This window comes from Cebus imitator, unplaced genomic scaffold (assembly GCF_001604975.1).
Source record: "Cebus imitator isolate Cc_AM_T3 unplaced genomic scaffold, Cebus_imitator-1.0 Scaffold89, whole genome shotgun sequence".
Taxonomy (NCBI): domain Eukaryota; kingdom Metazoa; phylum Chordata; class Mammalia; order Primates; family Cebidae; genus Cebus; species Cebus imitator.
Genome location: NW_016107404.1, coordinates 4,580,823 through 4,607,979, shown reverse-complemented (window position 1 = coordinate 4,607,979; position 27,157 = coordinate 4,580,823). Strand labels below are relative to the sequence as shown.

General features: G+C 34.3%; 1 protein-coding gene across 1 annotated transcript in view; it reads left to right on the top strand.

Annotated features, from left to right (window-relative positions):
- The window catches only part of SPAG16 (sperm associated antigen 16), a 1,101,632-nt gene that overhangs the window by 85,316 nt on the left and 989,159 nt on the right, over nt 1-27,157 (top strand). The window contains exon 9 of the mRNA XM_017534985.2: nt 930-1,039. Within this exon, the coding sequence (XP_017390474.2) occupies nt 930-1,039 (110 nt within the window). The remainder of the gene's footprint in view (nt 1-929; nt 1,040-27,157) is intronic.

The following is a 27,157-nucleotide window of genomic DNA, read 5'->3' as shown; positions in this document are numbered from 1 at the left end:
GCTTTTTTTTTTAACGTTATTGTGGGAGTTACTTTGAGGATTTTCTCCTTTGTCTAGAACTGGTATTTTAAAGAAAAAAATTGGTCAGAAAAGAAAATAAATGCCAGCCATTTTCTTTCCTCCCTTTATAATCTCAGGATTTCTTAAGAGAGTCTTGACATTGAAATCATCCAGACATTTCTTTGTTCATCATCTTTCCTCTATTATAAATCTAGTGTCATAATTTGTAACATTGAGTTGTTTCTTTTATTTATGTTGGTAATTATAACCTTCTTAGTTTTTTGAAATTAACTTCCTGTTTAGAAATACAAGTGAAAATATGTGTACTTATATATATATATGTATTATATGTAGAAAAATGTGAAAGAGAAATAGAATTTTTCTGTCACTTCCCCAATCTTAGATGATTCCATTAAGACTGCTCTCTATGTCCACAAGAAGTAGGAGACCAGTGTTACGACCATTTTAAATATTACCCTGTGTTTTTCCTTTTCATCCTTTACATAGGGAGGCATAGACAATAATATTTTATTAATACATTCTCTTTTTTTATAATAAAAGTTTCATATTTATTATCTAGTTTGACTTGGGAAATGTTGTCATTTCTTATCATTCTCTCCTTTGCCATCTTTAACTCTGTTTGTAAATACACAAAACCTTATGATAACAGGACTTTGAATATATCATAATTGTGCTCTCTAACTGGCTCATCATGCATTTAATTAACCTTGTAGTAATGCCATTCTGCATTTCTGGGAACTGAATTTTGAGAACCCACCTAAAGAATTTGGTATGGTTTGGGAATCATTAATTTAATGAATTTTTAAAGATACATGCATCATTAAGATCTTGGTTTTCTATTTTTGGTTGTAATCATTTTATGCAGATAAACAATGCAAATATTAAGAATAAATTATATTATCTTGTAGTTGATCATAGTTGTGAAAAAGTAAATACACCAGAAAGGCCTACTCAGAAAAGTCTTCGTGAAGCCAGGGAACAAAACAAATGTAAAACAAAGATGAAAGGCAATACAAAGGTATGATATTTATTTTTATTTTTCATTAAGTCATACTTAACTCTCAGATTTTTAGATCCATACACTCACATGGTGTCATCATTATTTTACCTGAAAGGGAATTTAGAGGTTGTATATTCTAGACTGCTTGGTTTATATGTGGACAGTGGAGGTACCCAAATGTTTCTAGTAAATAGTTAATTCAGGGACACGTTTATTAGTAGCAGAGATAGCTCAATGGATCACTCTACCTTCTATCCCAATGTAATCACAATCATGTCTGCTCACCTCCTAACTTTTCTGCTTGAAATTGCCTCTAAAAGAAATCACTCCCAGGTCCTATCTTGCTATTTCTTTCCTCAAAATGTAACGTCAGACTTTACTTAGTCTTCTTTAAAGGTAGAATGAAATAGCATTATGCTCCACTTAACAATCTCCTTATATCTTGTGTACCTTCACTTTGTAATCAGACTGGTAGTTTAAATCTTCACAGCAACTAAAGAAAATGGTATTAAAAGTGGTTGGCCAAAGAGATCAGAAATGAAGAAAATTACATAAAACCTGTGGAGAGTTTAGTTTATTGTTATGAAAATTACATAAAAGTCTAGCTCAGGTAATGCATTTTCTCGAAAGGCAGTTGGTACCTTACAGTTTTAAAATATCTGGCACTTATTTTAAAATAAAAATACTTACAATTATAATTGCTTCTTAGTAGCAATAATTCTAGAAGAAGAATAGATTTGTATGAATTCAAATAATAGCATTTACTTAGGTAATGCCAGTAATATTTTTTTCTCTCTAAGATATGCGTGGATTCTGGTATTTTATAAAATATTTGAATAAAATAAAAACTAATCACTTTTTGGTTATAATAAGCTTTTCATTATAATCTTGTCTTGTGCTTTACCAGATTAGTGTTTTCTTGTTTTCTATCACCATAATTAATTTATAGATTATGGTATGTGAGGTAGACTCACATCAGATTGAAGGATTTTTGGAATGATGGTGGTGATTGTCATCAGAAACGTTTTCATTCTCTAATGGTGTAAGTATTCTCTTTCAGGTAGTAAGTAGTAAGTCATGCTTAAAGCAATTTGTTGATTCATTTACTCAGTGCTTATGGCTTGTGAGAGCTTAGATTAATAATGCAAGGTTGACTTTTTATGTGACAAAAAGCTACTAAAATATAGGAAAAGTACATTTCATATTTATGCATAGTATATTATTTTATGGTGTTGCATTCAGATATTTAATGTAATATCTACAACATACATTTTAATATGACATAGGTCATATTAAAAAGTCATATTAAAGGGCTGAAGTGTAAAATAAAGTGAATCTTTCTCACTCTTACTGAGTAATCATTTTTACTAATATTTCTCTTAATTTACTTGTTATTATAACAAATGACTGAGTTCTGTTTCTGTTTATTTAATCATTCACTTTACATGGTACCTATTGATTCTTTGCTGTAACAGAGAGGCATTAAGAGCACTTTACTGATTTGATTTGAGTTATATTATTATGCATGTTGTCATAATTGATAACATTTACACTTGTTCTGTAGTCTTAATTCCATTTTCTGTGCTTTGTCTGTAAATTAATACTAAAATTTAATCCCATAAACAGCCTTTAAATGGATTATGTTTAAGTAAATGTGATTGATTGCAGACATTGCAAATCTAACTAGAACTATAGGAGAGAAAGGAGAATACCTGAAGTGCACAGGGCTGTATTTAAAAGATTTCTCTTTTAAATACAGTCACTCTTTTCTACTTCCTGGGCTTATACTCAACTGCCCCTGTTATGTATTTTCCTATTTTTCTTATGGATTGCTCTTTCTATTTTCCTAGAGTATCCCCTTGAGTAATTTTCAGAAAAGGCCAATGGAAATAAATAATCTAAGCTCATACATTTGAAATATTCTTGTTCTGCCTTACACTGAGTTGATATTTTGCTGGACATAGAGTTCTAGTTTTAAATTAATTTTTCACCAGAACTTTAAAGGCATTGTTTTAATGTCTTAGAGGATAGCAATAATTGCTGTTGGTCTGATTCTTGTTATTTTGTTGGGAAGTAAAAAATACCATATGCAATGCAATTTACTGGTAAACTAGCATTTTGAACAACTAGAACATTGAGGTATAATCATAATAACAACTTTATTTATGTGACCTACTGACCCTTAAAGCTGCTTAGTGAAGGTAATTCAGCCCTTACCATAGCGTGATAATTCATTTAAGTGTTCATGAAATTATTAGTTAAGTGTGTGTTTACTCTGGTTGCAAAACACAGTCTCAAATCAGTAATTAAATATGTCCAGCTTTATGTAACACAAAAGCTCCACATTTAACATGAAGTTAAATTTTTACCTAACCCTCAGCTGAAACCTTCTTTGGGCTAGACAGTTGCAGTGTGGAAGGGGTTGTGATGGTGGTGTTGTGAGGCTGTTCATATTTCTTTTCCTCATACTTTTTCCCTAGTTTGCTAACTGGCAAGGTTGAGGGCGCAAGGAGAGAGAAATTAAAAAGGAATGGAAGAGTTGTCACTTGACTTGACATACCTTATGATGGCTTAGAGTTCTTTGAACTTGTCAAAATCGGAAAGCTATTAATTACCCTGATGAGCACTGTATTAGTCAGGGATAGAAGGATATATAGATATTAGTTCTCTAGAGGGAGAGAACTAATACACACACACACACACACACACACATATGTTCTCTACAGAGACAGAACTAAGATATAATATATCTTATATGATATGTATATAAATATATATAAATGTATATATGGGGAATTTATTAAGTATTAACTTACAAGATCATGAAGTCCCATAATAGGCCATCTGCAAACTGAGGAGCAAGGAGAGCCAGTCCAAGTCCTAAAACTGAAGAACTTAGAGTCTGATATTTGAGAGCAGGAGGCATACAGCATGAGAGAAAGATGTAGACTGGGAGGTTAGGCCAATCTGATATTACCATATGCACCCCCTTCTCCTATACAATCAGGAGCTGATTAGATGGTGCCTGCCCAGATTTGGGTGGGTCTGTCTTTCCAGCCCATTAACTCAAATGTTAATCTGCTTTGGCAACACCCTCACAGCTACACCCATGATCAATACTTTGCATCCTTCAATCCAATCAAGTTGACAGTATTAACCATCATACGTCCACCCTTTGTCAACTTCAACCCATACACATCTCCTGAGATCAGACTAATCTTCAAATAAAGACAATAATAAGGTCATACTTATGCCTAACATAATACAACTATCCTTCATACAGCCAGAAGTACATCAGTCCCCAACTCAAATACTATTATGTAAAGTTAACAATACTTAAATGCTGATGTGAAGTCAATAAATCTCATATCACGTGATAAGAGAAAAAGAAAATAAAATGAAGATTTTGTTTTAGTACAAGTGTATTCATGGACAACCATGGTTTTAACAAAAGAAGAAGGAAATACTCATGATAATTGTAATCCTCTTTCTGCAGCTGGTCATGTGGTCATAGCTGGTATTGATGACCACCTTCTTCTACTACCTATTCTGTATTCCCTTTGCCTTCAGCAAGTACCTGAGCAGGTTGTGGATTTTTTCCTTGTGAAGTGACCCAAACCTTCATTCCTGAAGGGTCTGGGCCATATGCAGTCCTGCCCAGATTGGGCTGTTATATTTCCCAATGACCTTAATCACAGGGCATGGTAATACTAAGAAGCACCCTAACAGATCTCCTGTATTCTGTGTATAACTCTTCGTTACCTCCACTGTGGAGCAGTAGACTGATTTCATCTTGATAATCCGGGTCATTTACCCCAGCCAACGCTGTAACTCCATTCTTAGCCTGTTGACTTAAAGGTAGGAGGAGCCCAAAGTGTCCAGGTGGCAATCTTAACTTCCAGTTTAATGGAATCATTGTTGTGTCTCCTGGTGGCATCATTCTTCCCTCCAGAACTAAGATCTCTAGGCCAGCAGAATATAATGTTGTGAGAATAGGAAGCAAAAATTTTGCTAGTGGATCACTAGGGGTGATGATGAATGGTGCCTCTTCCATCCCTTGATTCCTGGATCTATGAATCCTGACTATGGGAGAAACAGTACCATATGTTGCATGCTGATTCAGAGCATATATGGCTTTCTGTATAACTTTGCCTCAGCCCAGCAAAGTATCACCTAGTTGGCATTGTAATTGTGGCTTCAAAAGGCCATTCCATGGTTTTATCAATCCAGCTGCTTCAGGATGATGGGGAACATGGTAAGACCAGTGGATTTCATGAGCCTGAAGCCCCCTGCTGCACTTCTTTAGTTCTAAAGTGAGGCGGTGCTATGTGGAATACCATGATGGTGGATAAGACATTCCGCAAGTCCACAGATGATAGTCTTGGCAAAAGCATTGTGTTTAGGATAGGCAAGCCCATATCCCAGAGTAAGTGTCTATTATAGTGAGGACAAACCTCTGCCCTTTCCATGATGGAAGAGGTCCAATATAATCAATCTGCCACCAGGTAGCTGGCTAATTACCCCAAGGAATGGTGCCATATTGAAAGCTAAGTGTTGGTCTCTGCTGCTGGGCAATTGGGCACTCAGCAGTAGCCATAGCCAGGTCATCCATGGTGAGTGGAAGTCTATGTTCCTAGGCCCATGTGTAACCTTCACTGCTGCCACCATGGTCACTTTGTTCATAGGCTCAATGGGCGATGACGGGTGGCTGGCAAAAGAGGCTGAGTGGTGTCCACAAAAACGTGTCATCCTATCCACTGGATTATTAAAATCCTCCTCAGCTGAGGTCATCTGTTGGAGAGCACTCACATGGGATACAAATATCTTCACAGTTTTTGACCACTCCAAGAGGTCCATCCATATACCTCTTTCCCAAGTTTCTTTGTCACCAGTTTTCCAATCATGCTTCTTCCAAGTCCCTGACCTTTCAGCCAAACCATTGGCTACAGACATAAATCAGTATATAATCACACATCTTGCCATTTCTCTTTCCATGCGAAGTGCACAACCAGGTGCACTGCTCTATGTTCTGCTCACTGGGAAGATTTCCCTTCATCACTGTCTTTCAGGGATGTCCTAGAAAGGGGCAGTAGTGCTGCAGCTGTCAACTTTTGGGTGGTACCTGCATATTGTGCAGAACCATCTGTGAACTAGGCCCTAATCTTCTTTTCCTCTGTCAACCTGATCATAGAGAACTCCCCATGAGGCCATCAGTGCAGGCTGGGAGGCAGAAGACAGGTGGCAGGAGTAGAGACCATAGACATCTGAGCCACTTCCTCATGTAACTTACTTCTGCCTTTGGGACCTGCTTGAGCACAATCACGCATATACCACTTTCATATGATGATGGAATGCTGCTTTGCATGACTCCCACTTTATGGCTAGATGAATCAGAAAGCACTCAGTTCATGATAGGAAGTTCAGGTCACATGGTGATTTGATGACCCATAGTCAAGCGTTCAGTTTCCACCAAACCCAGCAACAGGCCAAGAGCTGTCTCTCAAAAGGAGATTAGCTATCTGCAGAAGATGGCAGGGCCTTGCTCCATGATCCTAGAGGCCCCTGCTGTGATTCACCTATGGGGGCACCATTGGATCTGCTGGGTTATATGGCCCAAGTGGTAGAGCATCTTGCACAGCAGCCTGTACCTGTTGCAGAGTCTTGTCCTGTTCTGGACTGCACTTAAAACTGGCAGCCTTTTGGGTCACTCAATAAATGGGCCAGAATAACATACCCAAATGAGGAATGTAGTGCCTGCAAAATCCAAATAGGTCCACTAGGCATTGTACCTCTTTCTTGGTTGTAGGAGGGGCCAAACTCAGCAGCTTATTCTTCTCCTTAGAAGGAATATCTCAGCAGTCCCCACACCACTGGACCCCTAGAAATTTTACTGGGGTAGAAGATCCCTGAATTTTAGTTGGATTTATTTTTCATCCTCTGTCATGCAGATGTCTCACCAATAATTCCAGTGTGTTTGCTACTTCTTGCTTACTGGATTCAATCAGCATAATGTCATCAATGTAGCGGGCTAGTGTGATATCTTGTGGAAGTGAAAAGCGATCAAGAACTCTCCGAATAAGATTATGACACAAAGCCAGAGAGTTGCTATCTCCCTGAGGTAGGACAGTAATGGTATATTGCTGGCCTTGCCAGCTGAAGGCAAATTGCTTCTGGTGGACCTTATGGACAGAAATGGAGAAAAAGGCATTTGCTAAGTCAGTGACTGCATACCAGATACCAGGAGATGTGCTAATTTTCTCAAGCAATGAAACTACATCTGGTACAGAAGCTGCAAATGGAGTCATCATTTGGTTAAGCTTGCAATAATCCACTGTTATTCTCCAAGATCCATCTGTCTTCTGCATAGGCCTTATGGAAGAGTTGAACAGGAGGAATGCGGTGGGAGTCACCACCCCTGTGTCTTTTGAGTCCTTGATGGTGGCACTGATCTCTGTAATTTCTCTGGGGATATGATATTATTTTTGATTTACTATTTTTCTAAGGCAGCTCTAATGACTTCCTTTTGACCTTTCCCACTATAATCACCCTCACCCTGCCATTCAGGGAGCCAGTATGGGAGTATGGTACTGCCATCTGCTAAGTATGTCTATGCCAATTATGCATTCTGGCACTGGAAAAATAACCACAGGATGAGTTTGGAGACCCACTGGACCCACTGGAAGACCTGAGCTAAAACTCTATTCTTTTTCTTTCTTTCTTTTTTTTTAGATGAAGTCTTATTTTGTCATCTAGGCTGCAGTGCAGTGACACTCACTCACTCACTGCAACCTCTGCCTCTTTGGTTCAAGAGATTCTCCTGCCTCAGCCTCCTGAGTAGCTGGGACTGCAGTCATGTACCACCACACCTTTTAAATTTTTGTAATGTTAGTAGAGACAGAGTTTTGCCATGTTGGCCAGGCTGATCTCAAACTCCTGACCTCAGGTGATCCACCTACCTTGGCCTCCCCAAATGCTGGGACTATAGGCATGAGCCGCCGCACCCAGCCTAAGACTCTATGAAATTATCTGACCTTCATAAGCCCCCTACTTTAACAGGAGGAACACAATGACGTTTTGGGTTTCCTGGAATCAACATCAGTTCAGAGCCAGTGTCTAGTAGTCCTTGAAATGTCTGATCATTTCCCTTTCCCGAATGCACAATTACACTGCAAAAGGCTGGAGGTCTCATTGGGGAAGTATGGGAGAAAGATTAACAGCATAAAATGTCAGTAGTATAATGGGGTCCTTCCTCAAGGGGACCTGGCCTCCCCTTCATTGAAGGGGTTCTGGGTCCATAAACTGGCTCAAGTCTGGAAGTTGATTGAGGAGCCTTGATTCTCTGTTTTTACAATTCAGATTAGTCTTTTGTCCATTTGACTTAGAAGTTTTCTGCTTATATTTATTAAATAGGAATGCAGTAGGCTTCCTATCAATTTCACTTCTAGGAACACCATGATTAATTAACCAATGGCAAAGTTCTACATGAGTTAGACTATTCTGATTGCTGGCTTGCCTCCCCTGTCCATTATAGTAGCTCTGCTCAGCTTGCCTTTAATGGTTGAGTGCTGCCACTTGGCCCCTGCCACATGGAATCCAGTTATTCCCATTGTATTTAAATTTTGTAGTTGAGTGACCATAGTTCCCACTGTTAGTTCAGATATCCAGAGAAGAACAATTACAATATCTGCTGGGCCATAAAGCTCAAGGAGAGGAATTGTCTGATATCTTGGACATGTAAATTTTTGGGGGTCTAAACATCATTTATACTATGTTCTTTATTCAACATGGACAAAAGATACAGTAACTTTGCCTTTTATTTAGAAGCATTATCTTACCAGGTTCCAGGCTTCAGAATTTCTTTGGTGTTTATTTCTTCTCTGGCACAAGCGTCTTGCTAAGATATCTAGGGTACTTGCTACTTCCTGCTCATCAGATCCATTTAGGGTGATTTTAGCAATATAGTGAAATATGAGGAGGATCAGGATTACTTTAGTTTTAACAGAGAAGAGCTTATATGGCTCTGAGGCAAAGGAGTACAGTTTTCTGCTGTCTTTGTCAGGTAAAGGCAACTTGGTTTAACTACCTTCACAGATGGGAGTAGAGAATAAAACATTCACCAACTCAGTAGCCTCATAACAAGTAGTAGAGGGTATTTTTATCTGCTTCAGTAAAGATACCACATATGGCACAGCCCATATGTTCCAGATCTTTACATGTTGTATCCCATTATTTTCTGATTGAATTCTTGAAAAATGTTAGGACAGTAAGATTTCACTCCTATCTCTCTTGTATTGGATCTGGCAACCTCCTTTTATAAAAGTAAGCTGATATATTGGTTAATATATGTACAAGCACTTTATACATTGTAAAAGCATTATGTAAATAAAAAGATATTATTAATGTTGCTTATATTATTCCTATTGTTATAGAAATATATCCCCCAACATGATGCTAAGATAGCAGCATATTTAGCATCTTGCTGACCCTTCTTGACTTATTTTCTTGCTCTACTTGTTCCGGACCCTTTCATAATGAAATACAAAAATAGCTAAGGGTCTTCATTGGTTGTTTTGGATATCTAAATAAGTTGTTCACTTGTTTTGAATGTTCTAGGTCTTAATCAGTATATATGATGGTTATATGAATTTTCTTGAATGATAGTATACACGCCAGTAGGGTGTATACCACTTGAGTGTATACCAAGTGGTGGTACACACTCAGTAGATATAAAGCCGGAATGAATTGCCCTGGAGGCAGCAGTGGGCTCCTATTACAAGTTGTTAGGACCTTAAATTCTCCTGGCATTCTAAAACTGTGTCTTCTCATGAGCACATCTGTAGATAGTCAAAACATATGAGACATGAACTACTGTCCTGTTTGCACCAACTGGCTCTTTTTGCATATAATCATAAAATCCAAAGATTATTATTAGTAAATGTCTTGTTTATTCATTCTGATTAACATAATATAATAATTAGTGATGTTCCATAATATTTCTAGACAGCACAGTTCCCTTCAGACTCTTTTATGACTAGAGTAGAATGTTAACCTTGGCAAGAAGATAAACATGGACTGGTGTCTGCCCAACTGAATGCACATTGCTTCTGATTTCACTTTATGAGAAGATACATTTGCCAGATCAATGACAACACATGATGTGCCTAAGTACATGTTAACCTGCTGTTGCAGATATACCATATCAGATAGAACAGTTTCAATTTGGGCTGTTACTTGGTTGAGTTTGTAGTAGTTTTCTGTCATCCTCCAGGATCTTTGTTTATTTTAGAAACTAGACTAGAGAATTATATGGAAATATGATGAGAACTTCTACATCTACATCCTTTGCATAAATCTGTGCCATTTTCCACCACACCCCAATATGCAATAGTAGCTTTATTAACCTGACAGGGAAAGGAGCAATTTTCAAGTCTCCTACTTGGCATTTCCCACCATAGTAACATGTATCCCTCAGGTCAAGAATTAATGTGAGAGTTCTGCCAAATACCAAATATGTCCTTTCGACTTGTTTGGAATCTGTGAAATGACCATCAGATGGATTCATGGATTCCATCTTACTGTGAGCCAGATCTGGGCAAGTTATATTTATTACTTAGTTCCTATATGCCTCATCCTCAACTCTAAGGTGGTGAAGGGTAGAAACTGGGAGTTATAGAACTGTGAGTCCCTGAATATCAATGCCATGCTAGACCCTGTGTCAACAGTTTGAAAATGTCTGGGTCTTCCTTTTTCTCCAGTATATTGTTACCTGAGTCTTTGGGAAAGGAATAGAATAATTATTATATATACTTGCTACGATGTAGAAGGATCCTTTTTCAAAGGAACCAAACTTCTACAGTCAGTAGGTTCAGTGTGTGAAAACTGGCTAAGGTCTGGAAACTAGGCAAGAGATAGAGACTTTTTACAAGGTGTCTGCTCTAAGTATCCTGATCATCCATTCTGTTTCTTCTAGTAGTACAGATTGAACATAACCATTGTTGGCTTCCCATCTTTCAGTTCTCTAAAGATTCTATGTTCTATTGACTATCTTCTTAGCATTCTATGTTCAGGATATACTGATAGCCATTACTGCCTTGCTGTTCTTTTCCATAATTGAGCCCACATTGCCTTTGGCATTTAGGTGCTCTGGCTGGCCTCTGCTTTCTTATGAGTCTAAGCTAAATTGATTTCAGGGAGTGTAGTTCTCTAATAACATACCCTACTATCATCATAGAGAACCATAACTGAGCTTCTCAGTGATGTTGCTGCTCCTCTCACCTTACTGCTTTCCTAATGGATGTATTCTCTGGTCATCTGATAGACATGGTTATCTCACGGGATTTTTGGCCTTGTGTAGTGTATCCACTCTTACAGGCTCACTTCTCTGAGTATTTAGATTCTCTTTTGTTATGGTGTGTAACATTGGCTTTTCTAGTTCATTTACTTTGGTTACCACTCTTTCCCCTAAGTTTCAAAGAGCCATCCTAACTTCATATTAATACCAGTTTCCTTGCTAGGGTGTTAAATTGTATGTTATAAAAGAGCACTCTCATACTGATAAATTCTGCCTTGTCCTACTTTATGTTCTATCTCTCTTATCTCAACAACCTCAGGATCCAATTCTGCGTGTACTCTTGTGGCACCTATCGGTACATGTTGGCTAATACTTGCAGTTACTTTGGGAATAGTTCTTTTCATCTTTTAACAGAGCCATTACTAACCTGACTAGGTTTTATTTTTACTTAAATGAATTTTGGTCTGTTGGCCAGGAAAGAGGGTGGGGAATATATTGTAAGAATGGCATGTATTGTCTCATAAGACAGAGGACTCTGAATTGCCCTTGGTCAAGAGAGGTGTTCTCATCTCTAAAAGGGAGAAGCAGGCCATTTTTGCAGGGCTAGAGAGTTCAAGTAAATATGAAGATTTAAGATTTTTAAGTACATTGTATCAGATTTCTTTATCTCTGTCCTACACACACACACATACACATATACACACATGTTTAACTTCTTGTAACTGAGAAGAAATTTATTTTTCCATAAAATTCATGTATTAAAATACTGTTGGTTTTCCTAAAATTACTTTTCTATAATGTATTTTCAAATTTTACTTCTTTGCTGATGACTTTCAAATTTTTATATTATTGTACTATAGCTTTATAAGAATATTTGGAGTCATCTACAACAATTAACATTTTGAGATGAAAAATAACATGACTTAATTCTCAAATAACTATCATATTTCACAAACAGATTAATTTTTTCATCTTTGGTATGCCTTCTAATAGTATCTACATTCTACTAGTTTATTCAGTTCAAAACTCTGGCCTTGTCTTTAATCCTATTCTTCCCCATGTCTCCCAAACTCCCCATTGATGTCTTTTTTCCATAGTATTTAGCAGGTCGGAAGTGGGGTATGGGTTCAGATCCTTTTGGAAAGGGCCTAAGGCACTTATCTTGAAATTTCATTTGCAAAACAAATTTAGGTTAAATATTTATTTTGGTTGGATTTAGGAGGGGATCTAGCAGAGATTGTGAAAGGTCTCCTGAAACGATCCCAAACTTCTTATTGCAGTTCCCCCATTTTCCTTTAATTCTTACTCCCACCCTTCTAAATATGATCTCTGTGGCCTACATTCACAACTTTGTAGACTCTCTTTCAATAGTTCATCCTATGTTTCATGGACTGTTAACTTTTCCTAAAACATGCCTCTATAAGCTGGTCTAATCTTCCTTAGACAACTGTGTATCTTTACTTCTGAAGCCAGTTAGGTATCTAGCTTCTTGACATTCCTTGATAATTCTTATATATATTTCCCTAACATTATACATCACATTTTAGTTGTATCTTTTACAACATTGATTATATTTTAAAGTCAGTTCTTATAGTTTATCCTATTTTCTCTTGAATTAGGGAAATAATTTGTGTGAACATTAGAGCCATTTTCTCCTGAAAGTTTTTTAGCCAATAGGTGGATTACTAAAATATTCAATGGATTAGTCTTTGTAAAGATAACTAAATATTACAACATAATTTCACTTTACCTGTAAGATATATTTTATCCTAGAGGAAATAAGAGCCATTATACAGTTAATTGTATGGTTTTTGCAATCACATAAGTCAAAATTAAAAGAAAAAAGTTACTGCTTTACTGAGACTAAGAATGATGATTATACGTGTGAAAGTCAATGTGTCAACATATTATTTTAAGGAACAGCAAAATGGAAGAGATCCATATAGATTTGAATAGTTTTAAAAGGTAACATTTATACATAGAATTTTTTTATTGTAGAAGGGAAAAAAAGATCAAATGGCATCCATTGTAGTCCAGATTTATTACTTTAATGACTCCTTGTAGAGTTAAATTTGGAGCTAGATTATAATATTTATAATATATTAAAAATCTACCTCTGACCTTGTATTTTGTCCTATATATTCAATAACAGTGCAGAAAAGATGAAAAAAAAACCACTATTATTAAAAATATTTTAAGAAAATAGGAAATTAAGAAAGATAAGGGACTGCTAACTTGTTTCTTCCATCCTTTTTTTTTTTTTTTTTTTCCCAATTCTTAGTCTCTTTTGGATTGAAATGAACTGCATCCTCTTTTAAAAGAAAATTCTTCCCTAATGAAAAAAATATTTAGATTGTTTTGTTTCTATCTGTAAACATATTTATATCTCTAATACTCCTTCTTGGTTTCTGCTGGAAACCATGTTTTAAAATATTGTAAAAATGCTACTAAGAAAACACAGAAGGGAGGATTATGGAAAGATGGCAGAACGGGAAGCACCAGGGATGCTTCCTTGTCTAGATAACAATGGCACTAACAGAATCTGTCTGATATAATGATTTGGAAAGTCTAGAGTCTGTTGAAGTCTTTCAATGTCCACAAGAAAGATTGGACAGTAAATTATAGTCAATTTTGGTCAATTTCAACTCTTAGTATAGAAGCACCTACCTTCAGCCACCCTAGCTCTGTGGCAGGTGGTTGCATACAAATTCCAGGAGTATCTTGCAGGAGCCTGGGTGGGCAAAAAGCATCCTGTCCTGAAAATATAAAGAATATGTGCTCTTATCTCTAACTACTGCTTTTTATCATAGAGGTGCAGACAAAGAGGTTAACAGCCATTGTTGTTTTATCTTACCCCATTATTCGCCCTTGCCTTCCTTTCTAGCTGAAGTGATTTCCAGGGACTTAAAGGGCCAAGTCTCCTTTTCTCACCTTCTTTTTTCTCATTTCCCACTTTAAGGAGCCAAACATTAAAGTCTATGTTATTCACAAAGTGACCACACAAGCCCAGGGATACATGCAGGCTCAGAAAAGACCTGAGAAAACGCTAAGGTTGCTATCCTTGGCCAGAAACAGTCCACAACAATAAATTTAAACAAACAATGAGCAAAAACAATAGTAAAAACAAAACAAACAGTCAAAAAACCCCCCAGCAAACTGGGGAACGGGGAGAATCTGATTTCTAGACTCAAAATTCCAACACAAAATCAGTTGTATTTCTATACACTAACAATAAAAAATCTGAAAAGAAAATTATCAAAGCATTTTTATTTACAATAGTGTCAAAAGAATAAAGTACTTAGGAATTTGTCAGAGATGAAAGACTTGTACAATGAAAACTATAAAATATTGCTGAAGGAAATTAAAGAAGACATTACTAAATGTAAACATATCCTGTGTTCACAATTTCTATCAAAATCCTAAAGACTTTTTTTTTACAAAAACATACAAACCCATCCTATTTTATGTAGTCTCCAGAGACACTGATTGGCTCAAACAATCTTGCAAAAGGAGAACATACCTGGAAGACTCATACTTTCTAATTTCTAAACTACTACAAAGCTACAGTAATCAAAGCAGTATGTTACTGGCATAAAGACAGACATATAGACCAATGGGATAGGCTAGACGGCCCAGAAATAAACCCTTGCATATATTATCAAATGATTTTGACAATAGTACCAAGACCAATCAGTGGGGAAAGGACACTCTTTACAGCAAATTGTACTGGGAATACTGGGTATCTACATAAAAAATAATAAAGTTGGATCCTTACCTAATACCACATACAAAAATTAACTCAAAATAATCACAGACCCAAATATAAGACACAAAACTATAAAACTCTCAGAAGAAAACACAGGACAAAAGCATCATGGAATTGATTTCAACAATGATTTCTTAGATATGACACCAAAGTCATAGGCAACAAAAGAAAAAATGGAAAAATTGGACTTTATAAACATTTCAATATTTGGGGCATCAAAAAACACTATAATCAGAGTAAAAAGGCAACCAGTAGATTGGGAGAAAAATGCCTATAAGAATATATGACAAGGAATTAATATCCAGAATACATAGAGAATTCTTAAAATTCAACAACAACAAAAAGTCCAATCCAAAAATCGGCAAAGGTCTTTAATACACATTTCTAGATAGAAGATATACAAATAGTAAAGTACATGAAAGGATGCTTAACATCATTAAGAAATACAAATCAAAACTGCAGTAGGATACCACCACAGACTAATAAGGGTGGTTTCCATTAAAAAGAAAAAGAAAGTTGGTGAGAACATAGGTTAATTGGAATCGTTGTTCACTATTGGTAGAATGTAAAATGATATAGTCACTGTGGGAAAACAGTATGACAGTTCCTCAAAAAATAAAAAAATAGAATCCCCATATGATCTCACATAGTTTACAAGTGTAAACTTGTGCCTATTTACACAACAGAATTGAAAGCAGCATGTTAAAAATATAGTTGTACAACCATGTTCATAGCAGTGCTATTCACAATAGCTAAAATATGAAGACAATTCTGTGTTCATTGACAGTTGAAGGAATAAGAAAACTGTGGTATATGCATACAATAGAATATTATTCACCCTTTAAAGGAAGGAATTTCTAGCGTATTCACAACAGTGAAATAAGCCAATAACAAAAAGACAAATATTGTGTTATTCCATGTATATGAGGTGCTTCAAGTAGTGAAAATTATAAATACAGAAGTAGAATGATGTTTGTTAGGGCTAGGGGAGAGGGAATAAGGAGTTATTGTTTAATAAGTATAGAGTTTCAGTTTTACAAGATGAAAAGAATTCTGGAGATGGATGAGGATAGCGGTTGCAGAAAATTATAAATGCATTTAAGACCGCTGAACTCCACCCTAAAATTGGCTTTATGTTATGTGCCTTTCATTACAATGAAAATGTTATTAAAAAAAGATAGATCATTTCCAGAAGGATAAGAAGAAAGGACATGTAAGGAAGGATACATAAACATTTCAGTATGTACAACAAATATGTTAAAATACTTTATATCTTAATTCAAATGTCAAATGTTAAAAGAAAAAAACTTCATATTTTTGGAAATGTTCACATCATCTTCATTTTAAATAAGATTTTAAAAACTTTGAAAGCAGCAATTGAAAGCCTATGGTAAAATTATTAGATTATTTGCCCAGGCAGCAGCTGGTTTAGGAACATTTACTCAAAGCTTATTATAAGAAAAATATCTTTTGCTAAAGTTTTGAAAAAAAAATAGCTTCCAATTGCCATTAGTAACTTATGATGCATAATTTTAGTCATTTAATTTTGTGTTTATTAATAATCCATGTTATATACAAATGACTTTTCAAAGCTTAGTTTATACTACTGATATAGCTATTAACAGCTTTCTCATGAGGTATGAATGAGTTTTCACAAGCTATGGCTGAGTTTTCATTTTTGTGCATTTATTTTAAGTCCTTTAGGTCTTTAGAAACTATATATAATATTTTGTTTAGGGAACAAAATATTATACCTTTTTGTCTTCATTGAGTGCTTTTATAACTTATCCTTGTATAAGTTAACTATGGTAATCAATTTTCCCTTTAGCTTAGCATCTATTAGCAAATTGTATCATGCACTTTGGAAAATACTGTTTTAGAGTATGAATTATGTTGAAGCCTAATATGTGTTTTAAAGCTAGTGTTATCTGTACAAACATGGGCAGATTACCTAGTTTTTATGTTTTCATCTCTATAAACTGGAAAGAATACCATATTTATCAAGGGGTTTTTGTTAGGATTCAATGAAATAATATATGTAAGATATCTAAGACGGTGCTTACAACAGGATTTAGACTCAAGTAAGTTTGTTTCTGTAGAAAAGATTATTTACTAAGGGAAGATAAAAGATCTTTAATTTTTAATACTATTTTTCTCTTTTGAGTGTGACATAAGTTACACTGAATAAGTCTGCTAAAGACTTCCAGATTCATTACTTTTTAACCATTTTAGCCATTTTGTTATGTAATGGCATGAACAATTTAGCGGTAGTTTTCCCTGATTTTGAGTATAGTCTCCCTATTTCAGATTATATACAGTTAGAAATATGGAGATTAGAGAATTATGATGGCCAATTCTGGTGTTCCAATGTTTGCATGTCACCTGTTACATATTTAAAGATGCTCCTATGCTCATAAAACCTTTACACAGCTCTCGTTTTCTTTAGTGCTATTCTATATTTTGATTTCTTTAATGAAAAAAATGGAATGTTATTTAATAGCTTCATTATAACACCTGCCAATTATTATACAAAATAGATTATAATTTAAATGTAACCATATGCAAATGTGAAGAGGAGAGAAAGGTTTCCTCTACTCTGATATAATGGTACATGCCATTGTGTTGTGTTATTCCATCCTGGCATGATAATGGCACACTTCAACTAATCCACTTAAATACTGATACTTTGCATTTGTTATAGTTAGTTTAGTTGCATTCAGTACAGTATTCCTGAATATTTTTTGCAGCCATTATTATTTTTTTTTGCCTGAAGTGTCATTGAATAATGCAGAGTGACTCTGGCATCACCAAGGATCTGGTTGCTATTTTGCAGATTTGTAAATATTACACCAAATTGTTAAATAATTTTATTTATCACACATGGAGTTTCTAAAAAAGAATTTAGTTTTATATTTTTTCAGAGTTTGAAATTATAGAAGTTGCTAAAAAATTTATAACCATATGCAAATGGGAATTTTAATACTAATATGAAAATGTTGAATATATTCAACAGTTGAAATAATTCATTTAAATATCTCTGATGAAATATATTAACCAATATATTTATTTATAATATCATACCATGTTAAATAGATAAAGATTAAGCCAACATGTTTATAATTCTGTGCTAAGTAGAAAATGAAATAAATAGAAATACTTATGTGATTACACTAAATATATTCTGCTTACATCAAGAGAAGCAAATGTGAATCAGAATAAAATTAAGATAAACTAATTATTCTCAGATTTTAAACTCTGCTACCTATTTTTGAATTATGCATGTATAGCCCTGGATCATTTTGAAAATGCAAAACTGAGATTGCAGTGAAAAAAATGCTCAGGATTTACAACATTTTGAAAACTTTGGTCATTATAAATACTTACATTAGCTATATTTCAACTGTTGATTTATGAAAAATGTGAGTTTGTATAATATAGCAGAATGAAAAAAAAATGTTCAACTAATGTTTGTTTAGTTAAAATATATCATGTGTTTTTGAATATAATATATAAATTAAAATAAATTTTAAAAATGCCAATTATGAAATATGTATATAGTCTCCAACTTGCTTTTTTGATTTGATGTTTTGTTTCGAAGAGTCTTTGGTGTTGCTGTTTGTGGCTATTGTTCATTTCACAATATTTACTTTTTTTGTTTTATTGTTACAATGTTCAGTTTGTTTCCAATGTCTTGGAAATAAACAATGCTGCTAAGAATATTTTTGTATATCTCCAAGTGCATTAGTGAAAAATTTTCTGTAGGACAGTAACCTAGTGGTGGAATTGGGGATAGGGATTTTATAAAATAGTGTCATTTTTTTCAAGCCAGTTGAATGTATTTATAAACCCACACACAGAGCTCCTACTAGTCTAAATCTTTCTTTGTATTCAATATTACCAGGCAAATAAATAAAATATGTTACTTCACTAGGTCTTAATTTCTGTTTTTCTTGATTACTAATTAAATTGAACATTTTCTTTTTCATATGTTAGCTTCTGTGAAGTAACAGTTCATATCTTTTGCAGTTTTTTTCCATTAGATTGTTGGCCCTTGAAGTATACTTGAAATGTATCATTGACCTTTTTTGGATCAGTTCTATTAATGCAGATATCTTGTAGCACACGGTTACTTATATTTTCATTTCTTTATGATTTTTTAATAAGTTTTTCATTTTAATGTAGTAAACTAATCAATACTTTTTTTAATGGTAGCACTTACTGTCATTTGATTTAAAAATCCTTTCTTAAGATCAAAATATTATACTTTTGCTTTTTAGCATTTTTCTTGTTTATTTTTTTCTTTACCAACCAATTCAAACATAAAAACATTATCTTTCATAAGCCCAATATAATTATCTAAATCAAGAAATTAACATTGATAAAATCATTTTATTTTAATCTATAGAAATTATTTAAATTTTACTTGTATTATCTCTATAATTTCTTCAAACTAATATTATTACTTTGAGATAGCCTTAGATTCGCATACACTTGTAAGCTATAAATCAGAGAGATCCTATACAGTCTTTACCCAGTTTCCCCTAACAGTAACATCTTGCAAAACTATACTATAGTATCAAAATTAGGATGTTGACATTGATGTAATCAAGGTATGGAATAGTTCTTCCTGCCAGAGAATCCCTGGTGTTGCCCTTTTATAGCCATACTCTTTTCCTTCATCTCTGTCCATGCTTAACCCCAGGTAACAACTAATCTTTTCTTCATTTCTGTATATTTTTATTTTTATTATTTAAATTGAATTATACAATATTTAACTTTTGGGGGTCGACTGTTACAGTTGGCATAACTAGCCTGAGTTATCCAAGATGTTGTGTGGATCAGTAGTTGATCATGTTATTAAATTGCTGAGTAATTGTTGATTGTCTTTAAAATATTTGGGAGAATTCACCAGTGAAATCAATTGGACCTTGGGAATTTTTGGATGGGAACACTTTAATTATGAATGCAAATTGAATTTATTTAATGCCCATATTACTATTCAGATATTTAACTTTACTTGAGTTTTGGTAGTCTGTGGTTTTTCAGGTATTTTTCCATTTCATCGAAGTTGTTAAATTTATGGGCATAAAGTTTACAGTATTCTCTTATTATTCTTTTAATTACTGCCAGATCTGTAGTGATACAGGTACCACTGTTTCATTCTTGATATTTGTGATTTGTTTCTTCTCCCACTGATTTTTGTTAGTCTTGTTATATAGCAATTTATCCATTTTGTGGATTTTTTTCAAAGAACCAGCTTTTTTTGGGTAAACTTTTGTATTAATTTCCTATTTTCAATTTCACTGATTTTTACTTTTATCTTTATTTCCTGTCTATTTCTAGATTTGAGTTTATTATGCTCTTTCTTTTAGACGTTTTTTGAGGAAAAAATTATTGGTTTGAGACTTCTTGATTTTGTAATGTAAGAACATAGTGCTATAAAATTTCCTCTCTGCATTGTTTTTGCTGAATTCCACATATTTTGATATGTTATGTATTTGTTTTCATTCAGTTCTAAATATTATTTTACTTCTATCAAGTCTGTCTCTTTGACTTACAGATTATTTAGAAGTATGCTGTTAATTTCCAAGTGTTTAGAGATTTTCCTGTTTGATTTCTGTTTGATTCCATTATGATTATGAGAACACATTGCCTTTTGTTGCTAGATTGGGCTTCAGGGCTGGCTCACCTTCTTCTGTTCAATGAGAAATGATAAAGTCCTCTATCATTATGTTCTTCCTCCAGTCCTGGAATCTCTGACTATTTTACCTTCCTGTTTCCACCTTTCAGAGTTCCCCTTAGATTGTCTCTTGCATCGTTTCCAGGGTTTGTAGTTTAGTTACCAGGGAAGAATGGGGGAGAGTTGAGTCTACATCATTTTTCTCGACAATTTTGCTTTATAATTTTAAATGCTTAATTACCTTGAAATTGATCTTTAATATAGAGTGTAGTAGGAATCCAGTTTTACTTTGATTATTCAGATGATTGCTGTTTCAACACAATTATATGGTTTTCCAGTGGTCTGCCAGTATCAGCTTTGTTACTTAGTTTCCATGCATACATGAATTTGCTTCTAGAATTTCTTTTATATTTCACTGGTGAGTTTGTTTACTCCTGTGGCAGTAGCATACTTTTAGATCGTTTTAGTTTTTTAATAAGTTTGGATATATCTTAAGGTAATTTTCTTTACCTTACTAACACTTCTCTAGAAGTGTTTTAGCTATTCTCATACCTTTATTTATTCCTAGAAATTTAACAGTGGGCTTACTAAATTTCTAAAAAAAATTCTCATAACTTTCATTGAAATATTTTTGGTTTTATGCATTAATATGGAGGTTCTAGCATCTTTTTTATATTGAATCTTTCAATGCATGGATGAACATAGTTTATCTCCCCACATATTTGGACCTTCTTTAATGTCTTTCAATAACAATTTTATATTTTTCCCCATGCAGATCTTGTACATGTTTTTGTTAAATATAATTCTAAGTATCTTATAGTTTTGCTCTTGTTTATGATATTTTTTTAAAATAAACAAACTTGTTCCTTTGTTGGCTTTGAGGTCTCCTTCAACAGAAATCAAGAGAGAGCTTATGAGTTTAGTGCGAGAACAGCCCTCTGTCTAGCTCCATCCCTCCGTCAGCAGGAGTGGAGAGGGAACTCTCCAACTTGGAATAAGACTGTAACTCTGCAGGACACTATTAGCAGGAGACAACAGAACAACAGAGCACACCAGCCTGTCGACTAAGACTGTCCATCTTCAGGACATTTGTCAGCAGGAGCCAAATGGAAAATTCTGAGCAACAGGTGTTCCTGGCTTGTTCTTCTCCAATCCTCCCTTTCCTCAACACCCATACCCTTTATTCATGTTCTTTACAGTCTTCATAAAAGGAGTCCAGTACTCCTAGTTAATCATTTATCCCAGAACTCTAATCCTTCGTAAGAATCCTTTCTTTTTTTTGACCCAATATTTCCCTTTTCTGACTCCCCACACCATTTCTTTGTACTATATTGAATTCAAGGTCAGTTAACAGAAAAGTCCTCTGTATTTTAATCTTTAACTCTGAATGCTCCCTTCACCTTCTGTGCTAATGAAAATTTAGATTTTCCTCCATGATAGTTTTTCCTGCATCCACTGAGGTTCTGGTAAATGTTTTAGCAATCAACTCTTTGGAAAAAGAAAACAAAACGCTTGATTTGTAGTGTTTTCCAGTTTCTGTGCTGTTAAACACTCACACCATAGCCATTTAAGCTACTGTCTTACTTCACTGAATGAGGAGCTGGGACCTGATGTCCACAGTCAACTCTCTTAAGCCAGTAAGAGATGGCAACAGCACATCATGTCTTACAGTACCTTTAAGGGTAACTGTTCTCTCTACTCCACTCAAATGTAGCATTGGACCTGAAAGTCAGGTAAGTGTCCCCTTTGCTTCTCATTGCTGATTTCAGTTTGTTCTCCCTCCCTCCTTCATGAACATACCCTTCCATGAATCTCATGTCATCAGATTTACCCACTCACTGTACCTTTCTGTTATGGGCGCCTTTTCTCACCTCATCTTTTTGTCAATTAAGAAATTAATACCCATGATACTATCACTTTCTTAAAAGTAATTCTTCCATAATGCTTCATGATTGAAATGTTGATATTGATAAACTTTCTAACTCTCTGAACTTTCAGTTCCTTAACAGCCTCTCCTCCAGGGATCCTGTTCTTTATCCATTCTCAAACACTCACTTTGATAGACATTTCCTAAGCCTTGTTGTTGCCAGTAACTGCCATAATTTTTCATTTCCTTTATTGTTTGTTCCCTAACCCCCAATCTCTACATACTGAGGTGTTCCGAGGCTCATTTCTTAAGCCTGTATTTGTTGTCTTCACTTCCTAGGTATCTCATCCAGTCTTGTGCTTTCAATTCTGCATATATATTAATTGCTCCTTAATTTACATCTTCGACTGAGATTTCGAACTCTAGTTCTGAACTCTAGTTTTATATATCGAACTGATTACTTAACACCTCCAGTTAAATGTCATTTCTCTATTTCAGTTATGTCCCCTGCCATGTTGTCCTTCTTAATTAATGGAAACTCCAGTCTTCTAGTTCTTAGCCAAAAAACTCTAGAGTCATCATTGAGACATCTCTCTCACACATCTCCCATCTGATATGAAAGAAATTATTTTGACTTTATCTTTGAAAAATATCTACATTTTCATCTTTTCTTACCACCACCACTTTTGCTCTCTGTTTTTTTGTGTGTGTGTGCTACCATCTCTAGTTGGTATTATTGCAAAAGCCTCCTAACTGACCTCTGCTTTTGTCTTTATTTTCCTTCAGTCTCTTTTGAACACATCAGAGAGAGTTAATCTTCTTAAAACATAAATCTGCCCATGACATTTCTCTGCTGAAAACTTTCCAGTAACTTCTTATCTTACTGAGTTATAGGTAAGGTCATTCTAACCTCTGAGGTCCTACATGACCTGGATCCCTTTTACCTCTCTGACATTGTCTCCTGCTACCCTCCCATCTTTTGCTCAATTGCAGGCACACTAGCCTCCTGCCAATTCTACCTATTTGTAGAACATCATAGGCATGCCCTCGCCTTGATGCTCTTGCACTTGAGTTTTCTTCTGTCTGTGTTATTTTGTTTTTCAGGTAATTCGGATGGCTCATCTCTCATTTCATTTAGAGCTTTACTCAAATGTTCCCTTTTCAGAGAGACTTTCATAGCCTTTATGAAATGCTGCCTCTAATTCGCTGACACTTGTTTGGCCTCTATCCTGCTTTAATTTTTCTTTTTGCCTATTTACTAATCTCTCATATTCTATGTTGTATTTATTAACTCATTGTATCACTTCCCACTAGAATGTAAGTCCCATGAAATCAGGAATATTTATTAATTGTATTCACTGCTATATTCCTAGTGCCAAAAAAAAAAAAAAAAAAAGGCCAGGTAAATAGTAAGTATCCCATAAATATGTAAATTTGAATGAATGCATAAATAAATAAATGTGTTTTATTAGTTGCTGTTGTATAGATATGCATTAATTACTACAAGTTAATCTGAAATAGAGTATTCCTGCTAAACTCCCTATTTCTGTAATTTGTCTATAGGTTTTTTTGGGGAATTTTCTTTATAAATAATATAATCTGTGAAAAATGATAGTTGTGACTTTCATTTTTCAATCCTAGAAAATTTTATTTGTTTTCTTACATTTGTGCTTTGTCTAGGTCCTCCAGAAAGTTGAATAGAAGTGGTTAAATAGAGGTAGTTACGTATTTGTGATTTTAAAGGTGATGCATCTGATGTTTCAACACAAGGAATGGTATTTATTGTCTTTGGTGGTTATTTAACAAGTTGAAAAAATTTTTTTTCACATTTAACGTTTGTATTTTATCATGAATATATTAATTTTTTAACCATAAGTGATTGTAATTTTTTTATCATGTTTAAGTTTTAAGATTTTATTTTATCATAAATAAGTATTTTTATTTTCTGATTTTGAGATTATTTTCTTCATTAATATTTTTATTCTCTTCCATTCCTGGAATAAAACTAACATTCATTTGTGTTATTTGATTTATATAACACTGGACCTAGTTAATTATTTTTTCATAGGATGCTTCTAGTTAATGGATAAAATTGATCTTTAATTTTCCTGTTCAGTTACTGTCTTTTTATAATTTTAATATCATTTGAATAAGTTGGGGGATAATTCCTCTTTTCTATTCTTTGAAAGGTTTTTACACTACGGAAGACCTATTCCTTAAATGTATGGTAGAAATCTTCCGTAAAACTAAATGGAACTCTTATGTATTTATCAGAATATTTTATACCTTGGATTCAAATTTATTTGTAATATAATAGAAGATATTTCTTCCTGCATCAATTTGTATAGATTCTGAAGTAATATGCTTACATGAATATGACCATTTCATCTGCATTTTAAATTTACTGGCTTAAAATATTTATATTTTATATTATCTTTTAAATCTCCAATGGAACCATAATTATATTCTTTTTATTTGTGAATTCTATTTCTTGCCCTCCCTTCCAAGAGTTCTCCCCTCCCTTGCCATCTCCCATCAGTCTTCCTGTAAATATATAAATTTTATTGGAACTTTTGAAGATCCAAGTTTTGGATTTTATAATTATTATGTTTAGCTTTTTTCTTTTATAACTTTGTAGTTTCATTGTTATGATCTCCTTCTGTGTACAGTCTTTGAGTTTATGCTTTGTTTCTTTTTCCAACTTCTTAAGTGGAATATATAACTCATTAACGGTTGGCTTTTCTACTATTTTAAGTAGTTAGTATTATTAATTTCCCCCTAAATGCTGTTTCAACTGTATCCCATAGGTGTTTATATGTAGCATTTTAATTTTTGTTCAGTTTTAAGTATTTTAGTATTTTCATTATGGTTTGTTCTTTGTTCTGTGGCTTATATAGAGGACATTTTCAGATTTACATATGCATGGGTTTTGGGTGATCTTTTTATTTGAATTATTATATATTTGTAGTTGAAATAAATCATGGTCAGAATGCATGGTGTTTATGAAACCAGGTGTTGACATTTCTTGGGAGTTGCTATGGCAGAGATTTCTAGTTTTCCACCAAAAAATGTTTTCTTTATTCCTGTAATTTTCATGATATAGCTGGTCATATAGTTAGGCACCTATATTTTTCAGTATTCTGTACACCTAGGTGTTACCATGAAACTAAATGTTGCCAATGGCATTTGCACTTAATAGATATGTGCTTGTGGAATTGCTTTTCAGAAATATTTACTGTCTCCCATTATTTTAAAGAAAGGATCCTAATTCCCTGATTTTTTTTAATTAAAAAAAAACTTTTTTTAGACAGGGTGTCACTCTGTCACCCAGGCTAGAGCTCAGTGGCATGATCACAGCTCACTGTAGCCTCAACTTCCCAGGGCTCAGCTGATCCTCCCACCTAGGTCTCCCAAGTAGCTGGGACTACAGGCCTGCACCACCACACCCGGCTAATTTTTTTTTTTTTTTTTTTTTTTTTTTTTTTTTTTTTTTTTTTTTTTTTGCCATGTGCTTAGATTGGTCTTGAACTCTTGGACTCAAGAGATCTCCTGTTTTGGCCTCAAAGTGCTGAGATTACAGGTGTGATCCTGATTATTGATGTAGAGCTTGGCCATGTAACTTATTTGGTCAATGATAATTTGAGAAATCTGACTCTACAGAAGCTTGATAAATGCTTGCACATTTAGGTTTGCTCTCTCTGCCATGGGCATGAAAAGAATATGGCCCAACTAGCCTCTGGTCCAATGAAAGACATGAGGTCAGTAATGCTGTAACTGGGCTTAGGCCATATCAGCTGACCTCCACAGATGCAGAAGCTAGATAAATGCTTCTTGTAGACCACCAAGATATTGTGGTTGCTTATTAGATGACACTAACTTGCTTGTTTAGTGCCACTTCCCTGGTCTGGTCCTGAAATAAGCTTTGAACTACTTCAAGTTTGAACTACTTCATGTTCATTTCTCTTCAATTTAGTATGAAGCAAAGATGTGTCTGTAATCCATCTTTGATAGGTTAGATAGGTAGACCAGGACCCTATAGAATGGATGAATAAAAAGGGAAGGTATCCTGGAATCCTGATCCATAGTGTTCAGCTGTGCATCAACTTTAATCATTCACCTTTGCAAAGTTACTAGTAAGATATATTTTTCCCAATCCACTTTATTTTGAGGCTTCTTTGCTTTAGTAGGTTGTTTTTCCTAATAGCAAAGGTGTTTTATTAACTAGAATATGGCCAATTTTAGTAAATGAGAAAAATGTTTCTTCTCATACTTCCAAAATATTTCTAATTTTGGAGTTCAGAATTCTAAATATATTTAATAAAGTTTGATTTTTATATAACTTACATTTGTGCTGTTTTTGATCAGTATCAATAATCAAGGTGATGAATTTGTCAATCTTTTCCTACAGTATTATCAATTTTTGTTTTATACATTTTAAAGCTATTTTATGAGGTGCATATAAGTTTAGAATTGGTATATCAACCAGATGAATTGAAATATCTATCATTTTATAATAACTGTCTCTTTTTAAA